The sequence below is a fragment of the Aythya marila genome (genome assembly GCF_965140915.1).
Source record: "Aythya marila genome assembly, chromosome: 1".
Classification (NCBI taxonomy): domain Eukaryota; kingdom Metazoa; phylum Chordata; class Aves; order Anseriformes; family Anatidae; genus Aythya; species Aythya marila.
The window spans coordinates 81103443-81129541 of record NC_139042.1 but is presented as its reverse complement, the minus strand read 5'-3'; the positions used below and the strand labels follow the sequence as shown (position 1 = coordinate 81129541).

Below are 26099 nucleotides of genomic sequence, written 5' to 3'. Positions count from 1 at the left end.
TGCTTCTAAGAAAGCACCACAACACAGCTTTCTGAGAACAGACTGTGCTTACAAAACAATGATAATTGGAGCTGTGCATGTCCCTAGTTTAACAGAAAAATAACATTTCCCTACTTCTAACACTTCTAACCACCAGGCCATTTGGGTTTGCATTCTTTATGTTATACTTCTACTTTCCAGTATAGAATTGTATTTTTTCCCCATGAAGTTGTTTTTCTTCCAGCTTTCTTCTCTCTAGCAGTAGCTGTCTTACTCTTAAAGATCCCATCTTCAGGCCTTCCATCTCTATCACAAGATGCTGTCCTGCACCGAGGCAGAATTTGACGATTTTGTATTGCTTAGTGGTGTGTTTATTCTCTTTATTAAAAAATGAAGAACATAAAACTTGACAGTCCTTTTTGTCCTGCCTAGGAACATTGCAGTACATGGCTCCAGAAATCATTGATAAAGGACCACGAGGATACGGTGCACCAGCTGATATCTGGTCACTGGGTTGTACCATTATTGAAATGGCAACAGGCAAACCTCCATTTCATGAACTAGGGGAGCCTCAAGCAGCAATGTTCAAAGTAAGTACTTTCTCTCTTTTTTTTTTTTTTTCCTTTTTTTTCCTTTTTTACTGCCCAGTTTATGAATTTTCAACTACTACCTTAATTGTTTAATATTAACTGGTAGTAACCTTTTCTTATATGGACTGTTTTGCACAAAGCCACAGTCTGTCCTGTATTCTTAATTCTGTCTGAAGGATTCTTCTCTGCTCTAAGTTGTGTTGCTCTAGGGGGCAATAATTTATTTTTGTGTTGGAAATAGGTCATGACTCAGAGCAGCAACCTGAAAGATGAGTGAAGATTTATGAAAACTAATATTGTCCAACTTCTTACTTCTGTCATCTCCTACTCTTGATTAACGATTTCCTTCTTGGCAACCAGAGTCTCCAATTATGACAACCAAGTTCTTGCTGCTGCTTTAAGTCTTTTTTTGTACGCCTTCCTCCCAGAGGATCTGTTTGCCGTGTCTTTCAAAGGCCCAGTCTCTGCAAGGTGATAGAAAGCTCTGGTGGAAGAGGGTGGTCTAATTTTCCAGGATTTCTTACAATGGGCAATATATTATCTTCATAACCTAGCAAACTACTTTAAATTATGGATATTGTTAAATGGCTTTTCCTTGGTATGCAGTTAAAAGTCACAATGTGAACATTAATGTAAATTATTACTGCTGCCATGGTAGCAAAATCAAAAATTTATCAATATGGATAGTAAGCTGGGCTGCAATTCACTGTGCTTCATACTAGGCCTGCGAGTTGTCCCATGCACCAAAGCTAAAAGGGAAAGAAAGGGATAGTTACAGTTTTTGATGTAGTTGTTCCAACAGTATAATGGACTGTCCTGGCTTTTGTGTAGTGCTTAAGGGCACCCGGCACCACAGTGCCATCAGCTTGTGACACAGCTGAAGCTGGCTGCGTGAGCCTGCCTCCCGAGTGCACAAAGAGGAGCTGGCCGTGCAGAAGGGCACGTCAAGAGGAGTCGTCACAGCCCAGCGAGCAGCTGGCTCTCTTCTCTCTGTGCCCAAAGCAAAAGTCTTGCTGGGCTGGCATTTTGAAATGGTGAAACTCTATACCCCAAAATGCACATGGGACTTTGCAAATCAGATAAAAATGCTTCATCGGGAAAGGTAGATGCATAGATCCAACTATGGATGTGCCCAACAGGGCACTACATAAATTTAATTATTTATTAAATACATCAATTTAATTGCAGAGGTTAGCAAGTTGCATCTATTTAAAAGAGTTACCTGCAGTTCTCGGTCAGGATATAATGAGTTTTGAATGTGCTTAGCATTCTGGTTTGGAATGGCTTAATGCATTCTCAGCATCTTACATTTTGCACTGTCACTTGAAAGCAAGTGCAGTTTGCTTTCACTGCTCAGCATTTTTTTGCTTCAGCTTGCATTGAAGCAGAACCACTATCGTAAGTGCGTAAGTGCCCCAGCATGTTAACGCAGCTGTATAATGAGATTATTTAAACAACTGTTCATTCTAGCAAGCTGCTGGCACTTGTTTAACTGCTGGGCTACTATCTCCCTTGTGGCCACTATCTTTCTGCTTGGTCTCCAGCACCTGCTTTACGTAAAGATGCTGAGTCTTCAAGACAGATATCTGACATACAGTGCACACAGTACACAGCTCACACCTCGAGACATTTACATGAGGTTGGCATTAGAGCAAGAAGGCAGTGAAGGAGCTGGAGAAATCACTAGGGAGCAACCTGTACAAGTACATTTTTCATTACTTTGTAGGGTGTGTATGTGTCGATAAACCTTTGGGCATCATGTGATTTTCATTACCTGACACTGAATGCCTGCAGAAGACATCTGGCCCAAGTGCCTGGGGTGGTGACAAGGTCTGGCAAGGTCGTTGTCAGCATTCGTACAAGGAAATTTGGCAGCAGCTGGAGCAGAACAGGTGCAGGCCTGGGCAGCGAGGCAGTCAGCACTAGAGGAGGAAGTTATTCCTGTTCCAGGGCACAAATGTGCTGGAGGGGGTCAGCAACTGAGAGAGACGACGCTGCAGTGGGGCGATGGGAAGCGTGTGCTACCTCAGGGGGGACACTTGGCTAGGGTGAGAAGCAGCATCTTAAGCACTTGGTGTGGATAATGTCCAAATCCCGAGAATGTCTGGAGGTAGATGGTTGGATACATCTGTACCTTGACATCTTTGTAACACAGAGGGCATCCAGGCCGTGTTTGCAATGAAGTAACACGGGATCAGAACCTTGTCACTTCGCTGCTGAGTGGGTACTTGGACCTCTGCTTTTCCCATTTGCAGTCACTGAGGTTGTGACAGGTCATACTAAGAAAGCTTTGGCGCGTGCTCTCCTTGCAGTTTGGTTAAAATAATTTGCATTTGTGTTTTACTTACAGGTTGGGATGTTTAAGATTCATCCTGAAATTCCAGAATCACTGTCCACTGAAGCAAGGGCCTTTATTTTGCTCTGTTTTGAACCCGATCCTTGTAAGCGTGTTACAGCGTCTGATTTGCTCAGAGATTACTTCCTGAAACAAGTAAACAAGGGCAAGAAAAGCAGAATTGCATTCAAGCCTTCAGGTAATTATCAGCCAAATGCAAGTCAACATTGTTATTAAGGGTTTTATAAAAGATTGGAGCCATTAAGCACTTCATTTTACTACAGACTTCTCTTGTGCCAAGAAATCAGGAGGAACTCAACAGTTGAAAGTGCCTGTGATTTGTAATTACATGTATTTTGTGAGAATTGTTTAATTTTGGCGTCTTGCTTATTTTGCATTTTTTCTTGCTGAAAACTCCCAGCCACGTTCTTCCTTCCACCAAAAATAAATGCCCCATTTATGGTAAATTGAAATTAGAAAAATGACGTTCAGTAAAGAATTTCCAAAGCAGCTCTACATTTTAGATTCACAGTGATATACATTTCAGAGATCTGGGTTTTATAGAGTAGGTCCTTTGCACCCGAAAATTTGTCTGTCAGGTGTCTACATGGCTCAGCATTTTCAGATTTGATATGTAACTTGGAAATGCAATGAAGTATCTGTTCTGGGGGTTGATTTGTTTTATCCACTTAGCTTGTGTCCCCCCACTCCCGCAGTGTATCAGCCACTTTCTTAATGATAAGCAATTCTTAATACAGACCTGCCAAATAAATCCCAAGTGTTTGAAGGAACCGTCCATTTAAAAACAAGCAAAACCATTGCTCTTTTCACTGTCTGCACACACACACATGCACGTACTCCCAGTGCAAACTGAATCACTTCCCTTTTTGATTGTTTTTCCCCTTGGCAGGGAGCTTTTGAGAGAAAAGGAATGGGATTGTAAGGGGAAAAACAAGCAAAGAATTTATAACACCTGGCTGAGCTGGATTCAGCAAGGCAATGGGCATCTCCTCTTGTCCTAAGGGGCAGTGGGTGAAAAGAACTGCAGTCCCTCGTGGTTCACTGCTCTGCTAGGAGCTATTGGCAGGGTGGCAGCCTTCTGCCCCACTGCAATGGTCTTTTCAGCCCTTGGCTCAGGACATTTCTGGGGTAATTGTGTGGCATTACAAAGGATGCTGCCTGCCCTGTTGGCTGCCCTGGGAGCAATAGGGTCATTGTCAAATACCAGGTGAGCTGCTGTTGTCTTCTCCACCCCTTCCTTCCTCCTGCTTTCCTCCTTTCTTCCTCCTCTCGTTGGTGAGGTTATGGGACTCCTTTGGGTGGCCTGAGGAGCTGGTGCTGCAGGGTGCAAGCCCTGGGCTGCAGCAAGAAGCAAGCTCAGCATTGCCCAGGGATGTGAGCAGAGAGGGCAAATGCCACAAAAACTGCTTCTTGGGTGAAGGAAGGGAAACACAACATGGCTGCAGCTGAATGCGTGGTTTGCTGCACCAAGTGGGGGAAAGCCGTGCTGGCTGCTGCTGACATCTCTGCGGGGAGCTTGGGAGCACAAAGCAGGTCACGCTGCCGCAGGTCACGTTGTCTTCCCTCTCTGCCATTTTCCTCACTACCGATTTCCACATCTTTGCTCCCAGCTTTCCATCCTCTCTCTTTTTTTTTTTTCTTTATTTTTTCTTTCTGCTGATAAAAGCAGCCTGCATCAAAGCTCTTACTCGTGGCATGACAACTTTCAATTTTCTATACTGCTGAGAAGCCTTGAACCAGGTCTCACAGGGCGACATATGTTGTTTCATTTCTGCGATGCTTTTACCTCAGCTGTTTGAACATCTACCATTTACTCTGGAGTGTGTCAGAGTTTTCTGAACAACTTTTAACTTCTAGCTCTCCTCCTCTCCTGGCTCCTTGCTTCTCCACACAAGTCATTGTGAAATGTTCACAAAATTTTAGCTTCACACATGAGTGCTCTGAGTTGACAGAACTTCCTTACTTTTCTTATCATGCAGCTGCAACTTGGCAATCAGGATTATAACAAGCTCTCAGCATCTGTTTTGTTTTGTTTTGTTTTGTTTTTGTTTTTTGTTTTCCCCCCTTCTTTCTTTCAAGATGAATAGGAGTCGGACAAGAGATTTCCTTCAGGCTACTCCCAAAACAGAGACTCCTTACTGAGGGCAGGGGGAAATGTGAACAAAGCTGATGCCTTGAGTGTCAGAGAGGGAGCAAATATATGTCCATTAGCACTGTCAGGCAGAGGTGAGCTAGGAGGGGGGCCAGGTATCAAAGTGCTCTCTGCTTAGAGGTCCAGCTGTGGTGGAACAGTTGGTGGTACCCGGCTGGATCGAGACAGGCTCGTGAAACAGCTGGATATTCAGTTGTACCCTCTGTGGGAATAGCACCAAGAGGGAGTGGATGTATGTGTGCAAGAGAGGGTAACAAAATGACCTTCATATTTCATCCAGAATTTAATTCGTACCTTTTATTACTTATGCATGTAATGATTTAGTTGTATTGCTGCTTTCTATCCACGTTATCTCTCCCTCAGCCATTCTGCAAAACGAGGCCTCAGTATCACTGCAGATGATCGCAGCTGCTTTAAGCACGTTGCCCTTTCCTGCCCGGCTGCATTACATATTTATAATGTCTGTTCGTAGATTACAATCGCAACACATCCCTCCCGCTGCCCATCCACGGAGAGCAGGCTGGCAGCAGCAGCAGCGAGCATGGCTCCGTTTCGCCAGACTCTGATGTACAGCACGACATGTTTTTTGAAAGGCCAAAGAGATCCATTTCAGAGATTCACGTAAAGCATCCCATCTCCCATTTACTGAGGTAAAACATTTTCTTTTCACTTGACACCTATGACAACTGTGTGGATTTGATTCATGTTATATTTTATCTGAAGGCAAGTTTTTTCACTTAACAACGTCAGTAAGCAGGTGAGTTGCAGAGGCACGTTACCAGTTAACTTAAATATGGCTTATATTTAACTAATGAAAAATTATTTTTTCTCCTTAATGTTTCCATGTATTTGTGCACTTTTTTTCCCCCTATAATTGTTAGTCTTCCTACTGAGCAAGTGAATATGGATTCAGGAGTGAGTGAAGGAATTGCCCCTTTCCTTTTTTTTTTTTTTTTTTTTTTTTTTTTTTTTGGTAGTTCTGCTGATCAGACAGCAGAAAACAGTACTTTCAAATGAGTATGTTAGAGTGTGGGGCCAGGAAAAATGAATAATTATCCTCAGTCAGAGATTTTCAGCTTCCCTCCCCAAAACTGAACCAGTGCTGGGTGATGCTGGCACCAGCTTCTCAGCAGGGTGAGATGAGCAGTGTGCCTTCAGTGAGGTCTTTCACCTGCTGAGGGTCTGCACCATCTCCTCCATGGTTTGACTCGCTTTGTAACCTACCAAGTACCCCTCCTCCCTTCTGGCAGTGCTGCCACGTAGGTAATTCTGAGGTCTCTCCTGTTTGTGGCCCTGTTGCTGATGCAGCGTGCCCGACGAGGGCTTGGCCTTGGAGGACAGGAGCGCCTCTCCTTCCGTTGAGGATAAGGATTCTGGTCTGTTTCTGCTACGGAAGGACAGCGAGCGCCGAGCAATTCTGTACAAAATCCTGAAGGAAGAACAGGATAAAGTTGCTTCGAATTTGCAGGACTGTATTGCACAGGTAATTTCAACTCTTTTTTTTTTTTTTTTAATTATTTTTTTTCCTGCTTCAAAAGGTAAATGTCAAGCAAGGCAGTTGGTATCATTTCTTCCCTGAAAATGAAGGTGCCAACAGTTTTAAATTAATAGTTCTTTCTGTAGTCCACATTCATACTGGCACTCGTGTTTGATGGTGTGTCAACTTCAACTGCTTGGATTGTCACTTCTGAATATTAATCTCTGAGGGCTGTAACTGTGTGAGCCCTTTGCTGTTGCCTGAATGGACAGCAAACATCACATTTTGCCTGCTGCTGGCCTCCTGTTGTTGTTTTGGGGCATCTGGTGGCTGTTAGACAGCTGAGATTGGTGTGCTAGGTTTTTTTGGTTGTTGTGCATATTTTGTTTTGTTTTGTTTTGCTTTTTAAGGACAAAATTGCAGAATAGCCCATAGCTTTAAAGTTTGTATGTGGCATCTTGGTCAGAAGTAAGCAAGGTTTTAAATATTTTCCAGGATAAGGAAGGATTATTTAGTAACAGCAAGTCCTACCTCAGTGTCCAGCTGTTCTGCAGCATTGCCTTAATCATCTCCTTTCCATAATTGCTGTAATACTTTTCTCCGTCTTCCTTTGAATTGCACAGGTTGTTATTCTTACAAGTACTTGAATGGCTTTAACTATAGGGATTACGGACAGCAAATCAGAGAATGAACATTTGAGAACTATCACTGTGTGACTTAGACCTTTTTCTGACTTATCATAGATGTGTGTATAAATATAATGTTTTGCCTAAGGAAATTGTATGTCTGCATAATTAGTTAAAGTCCAGATTCAGCTTCAAAAAGCTGAGAGCATCCATTAAAATTTGTGTGTCTTACCACCTCGCTCTGCTACTTTTATGGAGAAGAGCTGCCCTCTACAGTACATTGGACAAATATGTAAATATTATCCTGAAGCTCTAACCTTAGCAACAGCCACTGTAGCAGTAGACTTAATTCATTTTTGGAAAATAGGAATTACTGTAAATAAAAATATAAAAAATGTAGAAAATAAAGGCTAAGCAGAAATGAAAGTTCTGTGACTACTGTGTAGAGATGTGAAATAGGCATCTGCAAAGCTGTAAATTGTAACCAAAATATTAATACTACTAACTAGATGTTATATGACTCTGGGATTTACTTGATATACATTTATTATCTTTTCTCCAGAGCTCTGAAGAACTGCAACTTTCAAAAGCCCACATCAACCAAATTATTGGGATTTTAAGGGACTTCATTCGCTCCCCTGAGCACAGAGTGATGGCTTCGACCATATCCAAGTTGAAAATGGATTTGGACTTTGACAGCACTTCCATCAATCAGATCCACCTGGTGCTGTTTGGGTTTCAGGATGCGGTGAGTTCCTTGCCAGGCACAGAGGGAGGGGAATTCTTCCAGGACAGAGCTCTCCCCAGGGGTTTGTAGCTTCTTCCCTCTTCCTCACCCCTTGCCCCTTAACCTGCTCCTGCTGGACACACAGGGCTGGACGCAGTGCTCAGGGAGATGGGTGCTGCCAGCCAGGCCATGAAGCCAAGCAGGGGGTTGAGGGCTGCCCATAGGCTACCAGCAAGCTGCAATGTTTGTTCTGAGCCCTACGTTTATTTCATGTCCTACCTCCCCTGGTTCAACAGAGGAGCTAAAACTGTCATATTGTTGTTTGACTTTGGAAAGTGGGAGGGCATTAGCGACTCATGCAGTTGTTTCTTTATAAACTTCACCTTGATACTGAAAAACAAGACTTTATTTCCTAACGTGTAAGGAACTGTTTCCTACAGCTTTTACTTGTGTATTTGTAGGTGAACAAAGTATTAAGGAATCATTTAATACGGCCCCACTGGATGTTTGCAATGGACAACATAATTCGCCGTGCAGTCCAAGCAGCAGTCACTATTCTTATTCCAGGTAAATCAGAACAGCTGTAAATAACCTAACAAAAAAGAACTGATCAAGAGCTTTCAGGGACTTCAGCAGCCTTTCTGTGCTGTGGAGACAATATAGTCCAATATTTAATTGGACCTGGAACCACTTCTAGTAAGCAAGAAGATGACACTATACAACATTTTAATGGTCTGGTTATGTGTTCTGAAAAATCACTGCTGAGCTCTAGAGCAGATGCAAAGAAGGGGAAGGAGCGGTGCATTTATATGAGAAATATGATTTTGGCCTGTAGATGGGTAGTAGAAAAATCACCACCATCACCAAGAGGGGAGAGGCTAAAAGATGATGCACTGTTCAGGAATACATCTAAGTTGGAGAGCTGCAAGCAGCTTTGTAACTCTGAAGTGCTAAGCACTCTTTCAGGTATGAGAATATTCTGAGTGCACTTACTGATGGTGAGTCCTTTCAATCCGAAGTTGCCATGGCTTTAGAGCCAAATCAGCCAAATGTCTTAAGACTTTGTTGTCAGAAGAAAATTGGCAGCTTTTATGTGGTGGGAAGGGCAGAAGCCTGCAGCAAGTTCTGAGAGAAATAGGGTTAAAAATGCTTCCTGGGAAAGAAAATGGCTTTGTAACTCTTTGGTAAAGGGCATTAGGGATAAACAACTTTTTAAAAATTATTAGAGTAATAAAGAGAACAAAAGCCTAACAAGCTTTCATGGATTTCCCATTAACGCATTTCACTAACTGCCTTGTAATTCAGCACAAGCATATTTATCACAGCCACCTCTGCTGGTAAGCTACAGCTGAGCTACTACAGTGCCATTTGTACTTATCTTAGAATTGCGGTCATAAAATCTGTGGCCCAGCTAACAAGGCTCTGCTACTCCCCTGCTCACCACTGTAATAAAAATGAAAAAAGTGCACATCCTCAGCTGGAGCATCCATATAAAAACAAACAAACTTGTTTTATCAGAGCTTCGAGCTCACTTTGAGCCAGCATCAGAAATGGAAGGTGGGGACAAAGACGGTGACGAAGTGGAGGAGAGCTACCAGCCCACGGAACAAAACGGGGCCGAGGACCCTGCCGTCACGTCAGGAGTGAGCACCCTCAGCTCCGTGGTGTCCCATGAGGCGCAGCAGCAGCTCAGCCTGGAGTTGGGCAGACTCAAACAGGAGACCGTCAGGTAATCCCTAGATGAAGGCTATGGAGTTATTTTCAGGCAGTCTTTGAAAAGCTCACAGACGCTTTCAGCAGTGACAGGTACATACATAGTAAGAACACCGCTTACCTTGTGATAAAGCAGACCTTCCAGGAGCACAATCAGATTCAGAATATGCTGGCAGCACTGGCTGGACAGTTCAGCAGCCTTCAGTGCAACTTTTCTTCCTTCGTAAATATTTTTAAAGTGCAGAATGTCCTGTTGGAATTCTACCATTATGTAATTAGGCCTGTGCAACTGTGTTGGTTTCTTTCCTACTTCCTTAGCGTCCTCAGAGATGTTCCTGCGAGTTTTAGGAAAACACCTAAAGGTATAAAGGTATATATAAGGCAGAAACTCTGCCCAGGGCAACTGCAAAGTAATAGGAACAGGATTTACACATACATATTTTCTAAATTCTGCCACAATGATGAAGGCCTTGAAGTGCCACCACTATGCTGAGTCTCAGACAACCAGAATGAAATGTTTTATCTTCCTGAAGAGTATCACGAAGAGTATTAAGCATCCCTACCTGTGGTAGTTGTTAAAAACAATACTTCTCTTTTCTTCCTCTAAGTAAATTTGATTATTCTTACTATGGCTATGTTCGCTCTCTCTTGTATGCTAACAGGCTTTTGGAGAACCTAATTCAGAAGGAGAAAGAGTATCAGACACTCTTACAACAATCTTTGGAGCAAAAAACTCAGGAACTATGCTTGCTTCAATTAAAACTTAAACCCAAAGGTAGGAGGAGATACTGCATACTTTGACAGTTATACCCAAGTGTTTTAGATCACATAATTAGTGGTAAATTGATTTGGCTCAAGGTATCTTAAAAGATCCTCAATTTTAAGTAGTCTCAAACCACCACTTCTGTCCTCGTTTTTAAGTTTATTAACCCATGCTTTATTTTTTTTTTTCTGTTTAAGACTCTCGGTGGACTGTGTCAACTTTTAAAGAGAATGCAGACCCTGAGCTCACAAACTGGCTGAAACAACAAGGAGCAGACTTGGAAGCAATTAAGAGGGTAAAAAAAAAAACAAAGAAAAAAAATCACCTTAAAAAAAAACAGAACAAAACATCACTGCAGTCATTGCTAGCAGTTTGGTTTCAAAGAAGGACTACTAATTTAGGAACAAATTTGCCTTTCAGTTTGCTGAAGAGGATTACACACTAAGCGTTGTCCTCAATGATATCACTAAAGATGATTTGCGATACCTTCAACTGCGGTAAGGAACTACCTCTTAGGTCATTAAGAGCCTAATTTATTTAAAAAAAAAAATGAAAAAAATGGGACATAGACCTTAGGATTTTCAAATAGCTCTGTTAATTTACTCTGATCTTCTGTTAATGTTGTCCATGTGTTAACTGACATGCCGTAATATAACCTAGGGTGCTTCACGCCACTTAAGCTTTGGTTTTTACCAAGGTTGAGAACTATTTCTCCATCATTCAGGATGAAGTGAACACATGGAAAGCATGAATTTACTTTTCCTACCCCTTGATTAAAATCCTTTCATTGTCATTCCGTTAACCCCTGGATGATATGGAAGAAGTTGTTCTGGCCCTAACCTTAAAGGAGCATAGAGCTTTTTCTGTGCCATCTTAATGGCAAATCATTGGGCAAATCATTGGGAAGCCTAGAGTTTAGTTGTTGCTCACTGTAGAGTAATGGACATGAGGGTGTTTTCTCCTAACCTGTTACTGTAGTCCCTAATTGTTCTCCACTCTTCATACAGAGGCGGTCTTCTCTGCAGAATTTGGAATGCCATATTAATCCACCGCCAAACAGCTGATAAGACCTCCAAGGCAGAAGGTTAGCTCTTTGGAAACAGAACATGTAACGGGAATAAGCACCTAAAAGATACATTCCTAAGTTATTAGATGTACATATATGTATAGTGGCCTTGCAGGTTTTGCACAACTAGACAGCTTGTTTGACCACCACAGTGAATAGTAACAGCTTATGAAAGAGTAAAGCAGAAGTCAAATGCCTGTCACTGTAAATACAAAGCCTTAGCTGAGACAAAACTTGTCTGCAAAACATGTACCACTTCACCGCTGTGAAACCTGTGAACTTAATGTGTTACAGCTCTGCAGGGGGATGGTTGCGCAGGAAGGGGTTAAGCACATCACCTCTTTGTAGTCCACTCTATATAGCTTTTTGTATTAAAGCTACTCTTGCTAAGAAAAGTCTGGCCTGATGCTTTCATTTAGTAACTTTTCTACAGCAAAAACGCAGCTAACCAAAATGTTTTTTTTTTTTGGCAAGTGGTTGATTCATAAAGAAATGATGCAAACAGACAACCAAATTAAATGTTATTGAAGTTTAATTCTTTGTCTTTACACTGTACATGACACATACAGCACTCCAAAGGAAAGTTTGTAAAGCAAATACATAGCGATTTAAATAAACCATTGCTTTCTCTTAATGCAGCTCCTTCCAAAACAATATTCAGGTGTGTTTAAGACAACCCATAATGTGATGGACGGCCTTACACAACACCTCCTTATTTGAAAGAGCTTTTAAATAAGATCAAGGTTTATTTCTGAGTCATTACAGTTCTTGTAATGCATTCACTTATTCTTATGAATAAGTTATGCCCAATAAAAAGGCCTTTAGCTGACAGACTTGTACTTTATCCACTGGTTTGGGCCACGCACTTCGAAGGGTGGTTCGTTGTAGTAAATGTGGTTTCCTAGTTCTTCCAGCGGTGGCTCTGGGTCAGTGGTAGCAAACTGAGCAGCTTCCTCTATCTCCTTTCTCACTGCCACATCAATTTCCTAAACAAAGAAAAGAGATGTTAATTTGAAGGCAACTCAGAAAAAGCATCCTAATCTTGAAGTTAGTTAAAAGCAGTGATGAAGCACTGGCCAGACTTTGTGTTAACGCTGTCTATAACAGATCTAAAAAAAAAAAAAAAAAAGTGGAATGTCCCTCCCTACTAAAGTGAAGCATTTGTCCCTTTAGACAGGACAACTAACTTATTCCTAGAGGAACATGACCACACCGAGCATTTTTCTTTTTGAATTCTGAGCCTGCAAAACAGTAAGAATGCAGCCAACTTTTACTGCAACCCTGTCAGTCAGTTTATCACCATGCAACCCATCACTTTAGATGCAGAGACCTTCATGAGGTGTTAAGTAGATCTCAATACCACCTTTGCTTGCTATTACTGTATTACCTTCCACACAGGTCTTTCATAGAAATCATTGTTTTCAGTAGTGATAAACTTGGTAACCCATACATGAGAGGGCTAAGTATATGACACGTTCTATTTGTAGCTTAACCTTTAACTGTCCATATATTCTTTGTCACTTTACATACAAAAGATGTTGAGGTCGGTAACATATACAGCAGCAGCTACACTGGGCATTGTAAGATTTCACTAGAAGCGTTTTCTTTGTTTTATTTTAAAAACAACATTGATCAGAAGTTTCGGAATATTTGCTTTGAGGGTTTCTGGCTTGTTCACAACCAATGACCTTTGCCACTGTAAGACCCTGCAAGTTCGGAGACTTACCTCCTTTCTAGCTCATATGGGCAAGTTTGATTTCTAGATCTTAGTATGACAAGAGATTTATTTGAAGAGCCTTGCACTGAGCTATGCTGTTTCAGCTCATTCAACATAGTGATTAGTCTCATTAGTTGGTCTACAATGACATTTCACAGTAGACCAACAAATTATATTCCAGAAAAATATATTCCAACAAAAAACCCTGAAAGAATGAGTGATGATACACAACGCAGTGTAAATATGCTTCTTAGATAACTAGTATGTGAATGCAGAAGAGTTGGCTTAAACATCAATTTAAAGTCATACCTTTAATTCTTCAATGCTTGCAAGGTTATTGTTGATCATTCTGTCCTTCAGCAAAGTAATGGGATCACTTTTGCTTCTCACTTCCTGGATTTCTTCTCTAGTACGATAGCTAGGAGCAAGACAAGCAAAGAGACGGTAGCCTTTAGTGGTGTCCTTGAACAGAAGTGAGGTTCTAGACACAGCTCCCTTTTACAGAAGAGGCGTGACCAAAGAATTTTCAGGAATGCAATGAAAATTAATTACTCTAAGAACAGCACAGCCACATCTAGAACTTTTCTTAGATTTGAAAATGGAGATTGAGCTGAAGTAGATACAAGCTTGAATATAATGCAGGCAGGGAAAGGGAAGCTATCACAGCCTGAAACAGTTACCTCTAGGGGTAGCACTTCCCACTCCCATCTCCTCTGAAGAGAAATAACAGTAGGGCTTGGTGGCTTGCTGTGGCATTAGGTGGGTCACACAGTGTGTGATGTGTTTCATGAGCTCAATCAATTAAAAACTCCGTTTCACTACGAGTTTCTGATGATGTGTTAAGACACACCCTACTTCATGTAGGTCAGTTCAAGTTTGTCAGATGGCACACAGTGCCCAAATCTTTCTAGCATCTCTGTGTTTGCATTTTTTAAGTATTCCATTTGACTTCATCTGTTCTTATACTTTTAAGTTAGGATTTTATATACTCTAAAAACTTTAGAAAAGTGTGCTACTTTTCAGTCAAAGCTTGCTTTGAACACACCATAAACTCAAACTGAATGCAGAATTCATTAATAAAAAGTACAGAAACTTAAACTTAGCTCTTGTTCTAGAACTAAACTTCCTACTAGTGCAAATAAAACAGGTATGTTACATAGCCCCTGATTACCCACTGAGTGATGAGATGAGTGACCAGACCGAGTACAGTGATTTATTTCATCACGACCACCTTTATGCACTTCACACTGGATTTAAACACCAAATCCATGATAGTTTCCTGATTTTGACCATCAATACTTAATTATTTTCAGCAAATGCCAAGGAAGTATTTCACAATACCTTATCCCAGGGTCACTCATACTGTGGCCGTGATAACGGTATGTCTGCAACTCCATCACGATAGGACCCTCAAAAAGACAGAAGATGCATTATCACCTTGAGCAGTCACTGTGTTATTATAGCAGCTCACCTATAGCAAATACTGCACCAATGACAAATGATTTTAATGCAATTTTCTTAGTTTAATTAATTCACATAACATTATGGCAACTAGTGAAGTGAAACATAACTCTTTTCAAATAAGCAGATTATGTTGATACTACTAGCCTTTACTTTTGTGTTCTTATTGAGCAGTATTACACCATTTGGTCCCTCCCAATGCCACTGAACCACTACCCAGACTACTTCAAATCGCCTATTATTTTCACTTTAAGACTGTAACTAGCAGAAACTAGTTCTTCTGTATGAAATTTTCTTCTTTTCACGCTGTGCATTCCAAGCATAAATATCATTTTGCTAAATATTTCAACAAATGTGAGAACCAATGTATCATACTTGGGTGACAGACACTTGTGCTGAAAAACCTTAAGGTTTTATCTAGTTCTGTATGCATTGCTAGGGAGGTATATAAAAATAGATCTCTTATCATCTTGTATCAAGTCTCACAGAACTTCACTTTCCCTTTGTTGCAAATATAGAATTATTTTCCTTGCCACTTACCCTAAGAAATCTCTTCACAAGAACACAGCTGTCTAACAGTCCACACGTTTTAAGCAGAATTTAAGTAAGATAGAAAGCAGGAAGAAGTTAACAGGGTACCAGGTCTGTTTTTTTTTTTTTTCTTATAGCTTCATTAATAACAATTGCACGTAAACAATCCTAGCAGTATTAAAAGAACTCTCAATGACTCCCAGGTTCCATTTGGTGGAGAAAAAAGGAAATGAATGTCAAACAAGTCATAGCTACTACAGAAAACTGGGCTAGATGAGAAATATTTTATGCAGCAACTATTGCTACGACTTCCACCTACAGTAGAGGAGTGGCTATTGACTTACTTTTCCAGCTCTGCAGTGCTCAGTTGCAAACTTGGCTGCTTCTCGGACGCATAGAACATCCATGCCATCCACCTGAGACACAGAACAGCAAGTTGAGCCAAAGAATTGCCAAAAACTAGCCTGCAAGTTCAGTACTTCCGTATTTTAAGTGCAACAGGATTTCAATTTCAAATTTTCCTATTTTTAAGAGTATTTATAAATATACTGAGACATACATTTACTGCACATACCTGCATGCCTCAAAACAAACTGGAGTTGCACTCACCCTGAGCCCTGGAATGAAGTCTCCTCTTTTGTAGTAGTCTGTACTGGCTGCAGCTCTTTCAACCGAAGTTCCCATCCCATACCGATTGTTCTCACAGATGAAAACACAAGGCAATTTCCACAAGGCTGCCATGTTGTATGTTTCAAATATCTGGCCCTGAAAGAAGAGAAGTTATTTCTAGTCAGGGAGCTCAGACTTCAAGCATGAGGCTCTAATAAAAATCATTCAGCTGCAGATGTCTAACTAGTAAAACTTTTAACACTAAAAGTAATCTGAAAGCAGCTACTTGCTGCAGCTCAGCAGGAATAAGAGAGAAGTTACCAGGTAAGGTAACTTTCACCTCAACTAATAGTTCATAGATGCTCTGTATGTTTAAACCTGTTTTTTTTAAAACCTCTTTTAGTATCCATGTTCTGGTAGCACAAAACCTACTTTAATCAAAGTATTTTATGAATAGTCATAAGAAACTTCTTGATTGATTAACTTGGCAGGACACTGCTACAGCAAAGTAAAAGAAAAGTTCAACCACATCGACTGCATCAGCCTTACGACTTTAACTCTTAACACAGAAGAAAAACAAGAGCTGAGCTCTTAACCTGTGTTTTCGAAGTGGCAAGATACATCAACACTGCACTCTAAAACACTGATTTCTTATCTGGCTTAATTTTTCTGCCCAAAATATGAAAACAACTGTCCAAATGTCTGAAGCAGCTCTGCAAGACGCTTGGTATCAGTGGCCTTCTTTAATAAAGCATCCTTGCAGCAGAAAGCCCAACATAAAATCTTGTTTTTAGTTCCAAGCCAGATGTTGTCTGGGTTGCAGACTCTGAACAGGCTAAAGACGTGCTCCTGCTACCTTGCAAAAAGGCAGAGCTCAGAGTTCACAGAGGAAAAACAGATTACCCACAGACACACTCCTCACAGAGCCACATTTAAACAAAGCTTGTTTACCTGATTGGCTGCACCGTCCCCATATAAAGTCAGACAGACTTCATTTTTACCAAAGTATTTACAGGCCAGAGCAATCCCAGCTCCAAGAGGAACCTGTCACAGAGCACAGGAGAAGACAAAATTTTAGAACAATGTTCAGAGGAGCTGAAAACAAGTAGCTGGTGAAATGTCAAGAGACATTTACTGTGTTAAGGATCTGCTCAAGGAATGAAGAGTTGTTACCAACACAGAGAGGAAACAGTGGCATGGGACATGAGCCAAATTCACCTTGTGTTTTAAAGCAGAATTCATGTATATACCTGAGCGCCGACGATGCCATTACCACCGTAGAAGTTTTTGGTATACATGTGCATCGATCCTCCTTTTCCTTTCACACATCCTCCTTTTCGACCTGAAACATGATCATGAAGGGATTTATTTTTTCAGAGGAAAAATACTATACAAATGGTAACATCTAATCTGATCCTTTAAAAGGTAACAACACTAGGACAACATTGTATTTGTCATCAGATTCACCTCAGTAGAGGTAACACATTGATTCCCAAGCACATAATGGCCTCTATCTGCAGAGTTTACAGTTAAATGTATCAAAAAACAAAACAAAACACAAACAAATAAATAACCAGGAGGAACAGTGATCATGAAAACATTTCAAGAAATACAAAATGAGATTTATGAAGAAACTTCAAAGCCACCCAAGGAATTTCAGTGTCCTCAACACAAAAGCACTCTCTAGCAAAGTAGTAATTTTATTTTTTTTAATAGCCAACATGGACTACATTTCTCATACATGTAATCTATGCTACCGTAACAAGAAGTATATGTACAGTCCTTTTTAATTCTTGCTTCTGCAGTAGAGATACGAACAATTCCAAATTAATTGCAATAATCTGTCTTCTCTTTGACTATAACCAGAAGTAAAAATTACAGATTCAAAATAAAAAATAAGAAAACGGACAGCCATACAACAACACAACTCCCAACCTCCATATAAACATCAATACATAGCCCAGCATTATTCAAGCTGTTGTTTGCAAGTAACTGGCAGCCCATGAAGCACCACAAGAAGTCCCATCAAATGAGTAACTTTTCCAAATACACATTAAGTGTACTCAAACATAGTTGGAAGACAAAGGTCAGCATCCATGACAGTGCACTAAAAGAGCAAACTCCCTAGTGCCATCAGTACCTGAAACTAAGACACTCCAATTCCACTCCAAATTCAACCTATTATTTTTATTTAAAAGGTTCATTGTACAACTTCAAAAATCAGTATTTTTATTTGCTGTTATCTCCTCTTGCCCGCTGAGACAAGGTATTCTTTGATGCTCGCACTCCACTCCATTAAGTTAAACCTTCCAATTCAGAAAGTTCGAGAAACATCAATCTAGCCATCCCATTCCTCCTCCAGCACAGTCAATTTTTGTTAGCTGTCTAGCCCGTTATCAAAACCAGCAACAATACTGCTCTCCAGCTGAGGTCCTACAGAGGCTAAGCATTACAACTATTTTCATTTAATACAATATATCACAACAATGTATAGCTGTCAAAAGGCTATACATTGTCTCAAGCCAATCTCTCCCCAGCACAAGGCTTGCTATCTTCCACCAATTCAGCAAGTGCAATCCTCCACACCATTCTCTTAATTATGAACAGAATTATACTGGCAGCAGAGTGACCTTAAACCCTGCTGAATACACCCGTCTCATTCAACAAGAACTTTGATAATCAGTGGTTTTCCAGCTACATTACCGAATCATGATTTACGTGAAATCTCTTATACAGGATCACAGCTGCTACTGTCAAAAGACTTACTAAACAATAATAAGGAAAACTTGACATCTACATGTTTATTCCTTGTCCATTAGTTCTGTTTCCTTGCAGAAGAGGAAATTAGATTGTTTAACATAATGTTCTTTGGCAAATTATGTTGGCTCTTAATGTCACCTTTTAGGTAATAAAGTACTCACAGCATAATTTAATCATCTTCTCCAGGATGAAACTGTGGCCAACTGCTTTATTTCTCTTTTTTTTCTTCATTTACTTTTTAAAATATAACTGTAAATCCAATACTTTTAGATGCAGCACTGATTTAAATTACAGAAATTTTTGCCTAAATCAAGTTTGAGCTGCAAGAAGTTTTCTAAAATTGGTCAGGTGGACCAGGCCCAGCTAATCTAAGAACACACAATTTCTCATCAGCCTGTGCCACATTTTACATTTCTTACCCTAATCTGCTTTTCAAACTTAATCATAAAGGCTTGTATTTTACTTCTAAGCACAGTTTGCTTATTTTGCCTTAGGGTTGGTGGTTGTTTTAGAAGTAGAATGCTGGTGCTGCTCTGGAATCTGTACTTCCCTTTCTTAAGGGTGAATCATTTTTATTATTGATCTTCTTTGTACTTTTACTATGCCCATGAAGTGGTTTCACATGGGCTTCGACAGATTCTGCAGCTAGGGCCAAAGCAAAAAAAAACAACAAAAAAAAAATACAAACTAACAAAAAAACACAAACCAAACAAAGATTAGTTTTCATCATAAAAATACTGTTTTACATTCAAACATCAGTAACCTTCCTTCACATTTTTGTACAACCCTTCCTCTTGTATTTTAGCTTAGTTAGAATTCCTAATTTACCAAAGTCACTTTTCCCTATTCTTTCTACTCCTCCTAGAACAACCTGGTCTCCACAATATCATTCCTCAGTGAACTGTCAATTCTCCCAAACAATCCTTTCCTACAGTTTGTTTCCCATAGGATGATCTTATCTATTAGTCTTTGGTTGCCTCTGCTTCCTGCTCCTTCAAACATTTTTAAATTCTGTCACTTCCTGGTCACTGTAACTCAGGCTATCTTTCAGTTTTGCATTTTTCAGTCAAGATCTTTGTTCTTAAATGAACTCCAGTGGCACAACTATCCAGAAACTTGCCCCAAGCACCATTTCTTGGAACAACGGTCTCTGTACTGCTGTTCTTCCCCCACTAAAAGGGCCCCACTAAAACCAAGCATAATGCTATAGAATATGATGCACTGAAAAGTAAATTAGACAATAACAGCATTGATATTTATGGTTTCAGGTCCAATAACAGACCTCAGTCAAAGTTTCCTTCTTTACTTTCTTCCTTACCTGTACCTAACATTTGGCAAGTCAAACACATGCTATCTTAGTATATAAAGCCATACCTCTTCTCTGTCTCCACAACGCACTTTTCTATATTCATGTTTCAAGCATGCAAATGCTCAAATTAAGTCTTCATTACAGCAATGATTCATAATACCAGCAGCATACAAAGGCTTTCAAATTCCTTATTAATTTTTCACTTCTGACATCAGTACGCAGATCTCAGCAGGCTGACCCACTCTTCTCTTGCCTGCTCCCCTTACAATCTGGCTGTCAATAACCACCTCCTTTCCACAAAAATTTAGGTAGAGATTACCATGTCATGCTCTTGTTTTTCAAAAAAGTCAAGATTTCCCAAACCATTTTATCTTTACAAGCAGTGCCTTCCAGTCTAAGACTTCAACAGTATAATTCAGAAAATTTAAGTCTGCCTCCAAGGAAGGGTAACACCCTGCCCTATTGAGAATAAATGACAACCGCCAGCAAGCTTCATTTAAGCAAGCTGCTACAGCACATCAAACATGGCATACAGTATCAAGAAGTTTTCTAAAGTTATGCCTATGACCAGCTTATGACTTATGTTTTATTATAAGAAGTGGCTGCATCATAAATTAAAAAAGATTTTCTACTATGTCCCTAAATTACTTCTAAAGCCCCAGTACACTTTGTACATCAACAGCATTTTGAATTTGAGTAAAAAATTCTGACATGAGTACAGCAGCATGTGAATCCTCATTCTACTCAGCACGTACCTGTAAGCTCAGCAAGAATTTCTCGAACGGGAACACCTCGTGCATAGGTAAAACCGTGAGCTCTGTACGCTGTGATCACATGGTCTGTAGGCTTTATGGCAACTTCAAGCCCTACGCAGCAAGCCTCCTGTTACAGATGAAAAGTAAGTTTAGCAATGAAGAAAAGCACAGTGTTTCCACAGTCAGCAGCATTGCAAGGTCTACCTGTGGTCCCCCTACAAGAAATAAAGGAGAAAAGAGAAAAAGCACAGCTACAGAAGGCTGCCTTGAATACAAAGGTGATGTTAGGCCTGTTTGTCCAAAATCTGGAGCTACAACATCCTTGGGCTCTATATTCCAACCTGTCCTGTCTGCAGCCAACAAAATTAGACAGGAGGAATATGAGAAGCTAAAAAGATGCGCAAGCTTTTTCCTAAACACATCTCCCAGATGAAGTATCTAAATAACTGCAATTCAAAAATGGGCAGAGGACGGACAGACAGCAAAGTTTCACCAAGTTCAGGAAGTTCTTTCTCCTGACTCTTGCTTTATAGTGGGTACCTGATCTATGAACCACTGGAACAAAAACCTGCCTTCTCTCTCTTCCTATTGGTGTCTCAAGACCCCAGGGATTCCCTTGTGCGCTCACAGACAGGTTTTAAAGAAATAAAGAACCAAATCACAAATCCCACGACAACTGCAGCCATTCTACACAGATACCCAGTTACAGATTTACTCTCCCATCTATTCAAATCCGTACATAAGTAGGGCAAGACAATATAAAAACATCTTGGGGGAGAAAAGGAAAGGAAGGGGGAATCTCACCTGACCATCATACAAGTGGCAGAAGCCACGAATAATCTTCTGCTTGTACAGCTGGTCAGACTTCAGCTCCATGCGTCGTATGGTCTGCATCGTCTTGTAGTAATGGAGCCCCTCCTCTCGAGTCATCACTGCCGTGGTACTAGGGCCTTCTTCCAGGCGGTGGAGGTCACATTTCTGCAAAGTTGAACAAGTATTTATTTCTTGAAAGTAGCTGATCCCATTTCTATCACTTTTTTTTTTTTTTTTTTTTAAATGACACACCATTTTCAAATCCTGATTGTAATACCTTTTTAAAAAGAAGGCCAGAAAAACCTAAATGCCCAGGTCAAACAAACTACAAAATTTATACACTGTTTCCAAATTCAGGAAAATAAAAGCTTTACTTTCAATAAAGACAGATTTCCATTCACAAAATGAAACCTTATAGCTCCTACTACCAGCAGGTGAAGTGAAGTGCTCATGAAGTACTAGAAAAGCTCATTTCCATGGTTATTGCATTCCAAATACTTGACAAGATGCACATAGGCTTAGTGAAGTGACAAGACAGGAGTTTCCTCTGTGGGAGTTTTTAAGATCTGGTCCTAAGTCTGGACCTCACCTCTTCTACAACCACTTTCACCCACAGCTATAAACCGCTGCGGCAGCAGCCACCCCACTGGCCAAACCACAACACATACCACAACAATTCCTCCCCAAACCATGGCCTATCCTGAGCTGCGTGGAGGGCTGATTTTAGGTACCCATACCAAAAATCCTTTCAGTCCAGTGGAAGGGACCAACAAATAGCTCTGTTGACACAGATGGGCAAAATACTGCTTTACAGGTTACGTGACATTTTGCGTTAGAGCAACAGTCTCTCCAGAGCAACTCCGACAATGCCCTGAGGAATTTCATACAATGCACTTGCACACTACTTTACTTTGAATTAACACAGTCACACAACCACGCACTTCCAAGCAGCGTGCTTCCAGCTCCATCTAAAAATCAGGCCAGGTAGTACAGGGCTTGGTTCTGAAAACTCTTCTAATTTAAACATCCATCATTTCAAGATCTACAACAGTGCTTATAAAGAATACCAGTATAAAGCCTTCAGCTTCATCATTACCTTGATTTCAAATGTAGCTTCATTTGCAAAGTCTGCATAGTTACGTGATGCTACCATCACTCGAGAGGCCTTAAAAAAAAAAAAAAAAAACACACAAAAACAAATATGAGCAACATTGAAATATAATTACAAGATAAAGCAAATGAATTGTCAAATTCTAACAGTACACCCAAACTGAAATAATTTTTAATGGAACTCTCCAATGGCATATCCTTATAGTATTAGAGAACTTTCATTTTGTACATACATACTAGAACTCCTTTAAAACACAGGATTTGAAATTAAGATTAGAAATTATACCCTTGATTAATTAAAGAAAACCTATAAGCTTCAAAATACCGTGAAGAACATCAAAATCCTACAAATACATACTCTTCTACACAACTACTGCATATTTCAATGGCTCTTGGCACTGACTGGAATTTCACCTTGACAGAACAAAAACTTTCTTTGGAAAAAAAAACAAAACACGTCAGATGTGTGGAACGTGAACTACAATTGCTCTTTCCTTTTAACAGGAAGAGAAGGTGGGTGGATGCAAGACAACAAGCAGTGAAGAAGGAGAGTACTATGTAAGTGGGTAATAGCATGGCCACTACCTAAGGATACATGAAATACACAAGTACAGAACGGCTGGCAGAGTAAGGGAGAGACAAGAAAGATGTTTAAACAAATACTGATGTTCTTTCTAACAGCGTGTGTACAGGCTATTATTACCTGACCGATAAGTGGTGTTGAATAACTTTACTATATGATGGTCATCTATTCATGCACACCTTGTGGCCATAAGGAGTGCACTTGATCTTTAACAGCAAAATCACATTGCTAATTAAGTTACCCATAAATTTCTGTAGCTTATTCAGCTCTGGAATTTGCATACGCTTAGCTCAAGGTTCATTCTTTCAAAATTTTGAGACTATCCAGTCCTGTGTCTCCAACAATGGTATGATTGATAGATATAAAATTTGGAAAAAGGCCAGGAGAAATTTTCTCAATCCTTCTTCATTATCTACCATTGCCTATTTGATTTGGCTATCATGATCTCCCACCCCCCCAACATTATCAGATTAAATGTTTGAAGATTTTAAATTTAAACCAGGTTACCACACTGTTTACCATAATGCAACAGTATTATCAGCGATAAAAAGCTATTTTAGTTCTAGAGCTGGAAGTCTGTCAAGAGTTTACTATTCGCAGAACCACCGAAGGGCTGAGGTTGGAAGGGACCTTTGGAGGCCAGCCTGGTCCGATCCCAGCCCTGAGCACTACACGAAAGCAATGCAAGGCAGTCTGTACAAAAGTTCTTAACACATGGCCAATACATAGTAAAAAAATAAAGAAAACCTTGACCAAACTGGTTTAGGCCTTACCTCACTAACAGCTCCCTAGGTTAGCAGCATTTGGAAGGGAAAAAGGATAAAGAAAAAAAGAGTAAGTAACTGTAACAAACCATTGAGGGAGGAGAAATCAGCACATTATTAGCAAACTGCAATACAGTTTACAGGTAAGCTCTGAGCCACAGAAAACTATCTTTACACTTAATAATATGATCAAAACAGGTTTAAATTGCTGCCTAAGGGATTAAGACTGCTGCTATTTATTTGCTATTTTATGCCTGCATTATAAATGCCTAAGAACAAGGAAAGAGAAATATTTGCATATTTGGCAGTCACTAGGATCCAAAAAACTACATTAAGATACCCAAAATAGGTCTGGTTTGGACATCTAGGAAAGCACAGCGTGTCAAAAGCAGTCCAAGTACATGCAGTAAGGAACAAGTTTTTGGCATCCATCTGTAAATTTTAACACAATTTAGCTGTAAATTAAGGAATACCTTCAGATGCATATTCCATACAGTCCCAACCGACACAGAAGGATTTGCTGATGAACCTACTCTCTCATGCCATTCCCATGAAACCAGCCACCCACAGGCTTTCGTGCCAGGGCAAGAAATTACTAGGCAAGTGAAGTACTTAATAAAAGTACAGTAAGAGATTTGCTCTCAATGTCAAAAGGGTTATTGATCTCAACTACCATAAAGCACCCTTTAACACTGCCAAAAACAAAATATATGATCTTGCCAACGTGCCTTTTTGTCAGCTACATTATTTTCTCCTCATGGCCACAATCATTATAATGGAATAATAATGAAAAAGAAGAGAATTGTGAAAATGTTTCACATGAAAGAGATGAAATGAAACACAGATAACATGAAATAACACAATTTGAACTAAAATTCAGGAAGAGCTCAACTGATCACTATTTGAGCAAAGGCAAAGCACTCCAAAAAGGGGCCAGGGTGAGGGAATTTTGAAGTGGGCCTGCAAAAAGCCTCCAAAAAGGGATCGCTGCGTTTTGTACCTAATTTAGTTCGCGCACCAGGAGCCTCTGTACGGGGCACCTATGGGTGCCAGCCTCCAGGCCGCACCCTGGCCGTGCTCCAGCCAGCACCCCGGGCGGCACGTCCTGCCCCCGTGTGACAGCACCCGCCGTGCACATGGCGCACTTCCCTAAATATTAACCTCAACACGGAAACCGGCCCTGCCCTCGCGTCAGGCGAGCGGGACACCTGAGGTACGCTGCGCTTTGCGAGCGCAGTCAGAGCCCGGCTGCTTACAGACACCCCCCCCCCCCCCCCCACACACACACACAGCGACCATCTTGACCGGTTTTTACACAACCTTTGGCACAGGGCTAACAGAACAGAGCCGCGAAACCCCTTCATTATTACTGATAATTTATTATCATGATTGCTGTTTCCCCGCCAGCCCCCTCACACACGCAGCCCCACACCAACGGCCCCAACGGCCGCCCCTCTCCCTGAGGCAGCGCGCGCCTCCGCCCCCCCCAGCGACCGTTGGGGCCGTTACCACCGCCCCCCCCCCCGGGTAACGGCCTCCCCCTCACCGTCCTGCCGGCGGCGGCGGCGGCGGCCGGGCCGGGCAGCACTCGGGAGAGGGCGGCCAGCAGCATCTTGCGCATGGAGCGGGGAGGGAGGGCGGCGGCGGCGGCACCGGCACCGTGCTGGGCCCCGTCCTCGAGTCTCCTTCAAGCGGCAGCCGCGCAGCCGCCGCCGCCGAGCCCGCCCAAGCGCCCGCCCCCCGCGGCCGAGCGCCGGCTGGGCCCTGCGCGCAGGCCCGGTGGCGGTTGGGGCCGTTGGGAGCGGCCGTTAGGGGTTCTGTCGGGGCTGAGGGCGAAATCTGTGAAAATGCCTGAAGGGGGGTTCTCTCCAGAGAGAGGAAGGGCCCGGGGGGGCTGTGGGGAGTGTTCCCCAGAAATGCGGCTGTCCACGCGTGTTGCAGGATGTCCCGAGCCGCCTGGCAGCACCCAGAGGTGGGCAGGGGAAGCTGTGGCGCTCCCTGGCTCCGTAACCTCTCCCTGCAGAGCCTGCTGCTGTTTCTTCTCTCTCTTACGCTAGCAAGGTGTTCTTGGGCCTGTCCTCTTCATTATGCTACCTCTGTGTAACATTGGCACCCCTCCTGCCCTCTCCTACACACCCAGCTTTTGTTCTTATTAATCCATATCTGTTGAGCACCTCTCGTTCAGAAAACTGGCCTCTGGTCGCAGCTGGGGGCACATAGAGCCTAGGTCATTTGCCT

At 41.4% G+C, this 26099-nt stretch overlaps 2 protein-coding genes across 4 annotated transcripts in view; one reads left to right on the top strand and one right to left on the bottom strand.

The window, feature by feature from the left end:
- MAP3K15 (mitogen-activated protein kinase kinase kinase 15) overlaps positions 1-11854 on the top strand; it is an 81091-nt gene extending 69237 nt beyond the window's left edge. For both annotated transcript variants that reach the window (XM_082771878.1, XM_082771879.1), the window contains exons 19-29: positions 412-569; positions 2920-3103; positions 5550-5727; positions 6386-6560; positions 7743-7928; positions 8369-8474; positions 9426-9636; positions 10283-10395; positions 10581-10678; positions 10804-10880; positions 11391-11854. In XM_082771878.1, coding sequence (XP_082628004.1) covers positions 412-569; positions 2920-3103; positions 5550-5727; positions 6386-6560; positions 7743-7928; positions 8369-8474; positions 9426-9636; positions 10283-10395; positions 10581-10678; positions 10804-10880; positions 11391-11472 — 1568 coding nt within the window. In that variant the 3' untranslated portion in view covers positions 11473-11854. The remainder of the gene's footprint in view (positions 1-411; positions 570-2919; positions 3104-5549; positions 5728-6385; positions 6561-7742; positions 7929-8368; positions 8475-9425; positions 9637-10282; positions 10396-10580; positions 10679-10803; positions 10881-11390) is intronic.
- A 109-nt stretch (positions 11855-11963) lies between these two features.
- PDHA1 (pyruvate dehydrogenase E1 subunit alpha 1) lies at positions 11964-25581 on the bottom strand. Of its 2 annotated transcripts, XM_082771898.1 has the most exons (12): positions 25408-25581; positions 23871-23885; positions 22501-22569; positions 21396-21569; positions 20592-20718; positions 17018-17109; positions 16719-16811; positions 15768-15923; positions 15503-15574; positions 14508-14575; positions 13476-13584; positions 11964-12435 (listed from the first exon to the last, which is right to left on the bottom strand). In XM_082771898.1, the coding sequence occupies exons 1-12, from the start codon at positions 25480-25482 to the stop codon at positions 12271-12273; spliced, it is 1215 nt and encodes a 404-aa protein (XP_082628024.1). In that variant the 5' UTR covers positions 25483-25581; the 3' UTR covers positions 11964-12270. The 2 variants fall into 2 exon arrangements, with proteins under 2 accessions (XP_082628024.1, XP_082628025.1); XM_082771899.1 differs by lacking the exon at positions 23871-23885 and having other exon boundaries at positions 25408-25580.
- Positions 25582-26099: the final 518 nt, after the last annotated feature.

What these genes read in the sequence shown, in the direction of transcription:
- PDHA1 (XM_082771898.1), bottom strand. Translation starts at nt 25,482, where the DNA reads ATGCGCAAGATGCTGCTGGCCGCCCTCTCCCGAGTGCTGCCCGGCCCG. An exon ending in ATGGCATCGTCGGCGCTCAG is followed by an intron (nt 16,812 to 17,017) that starts GTATATACATGA and finishes GCTCTGTGACAG; the next exon opens with GTTCCTCTTGGAGCTGGGAT. An exon ending in CAAGCATTGAAGAATTAAAG is followed by an intron (nt 12,436 to 13,475) that starts GTATGACTTTAA and finishes TTCTTTGTTTAG; the next exon opens with GAAATTGATGTGGCAGTGAG.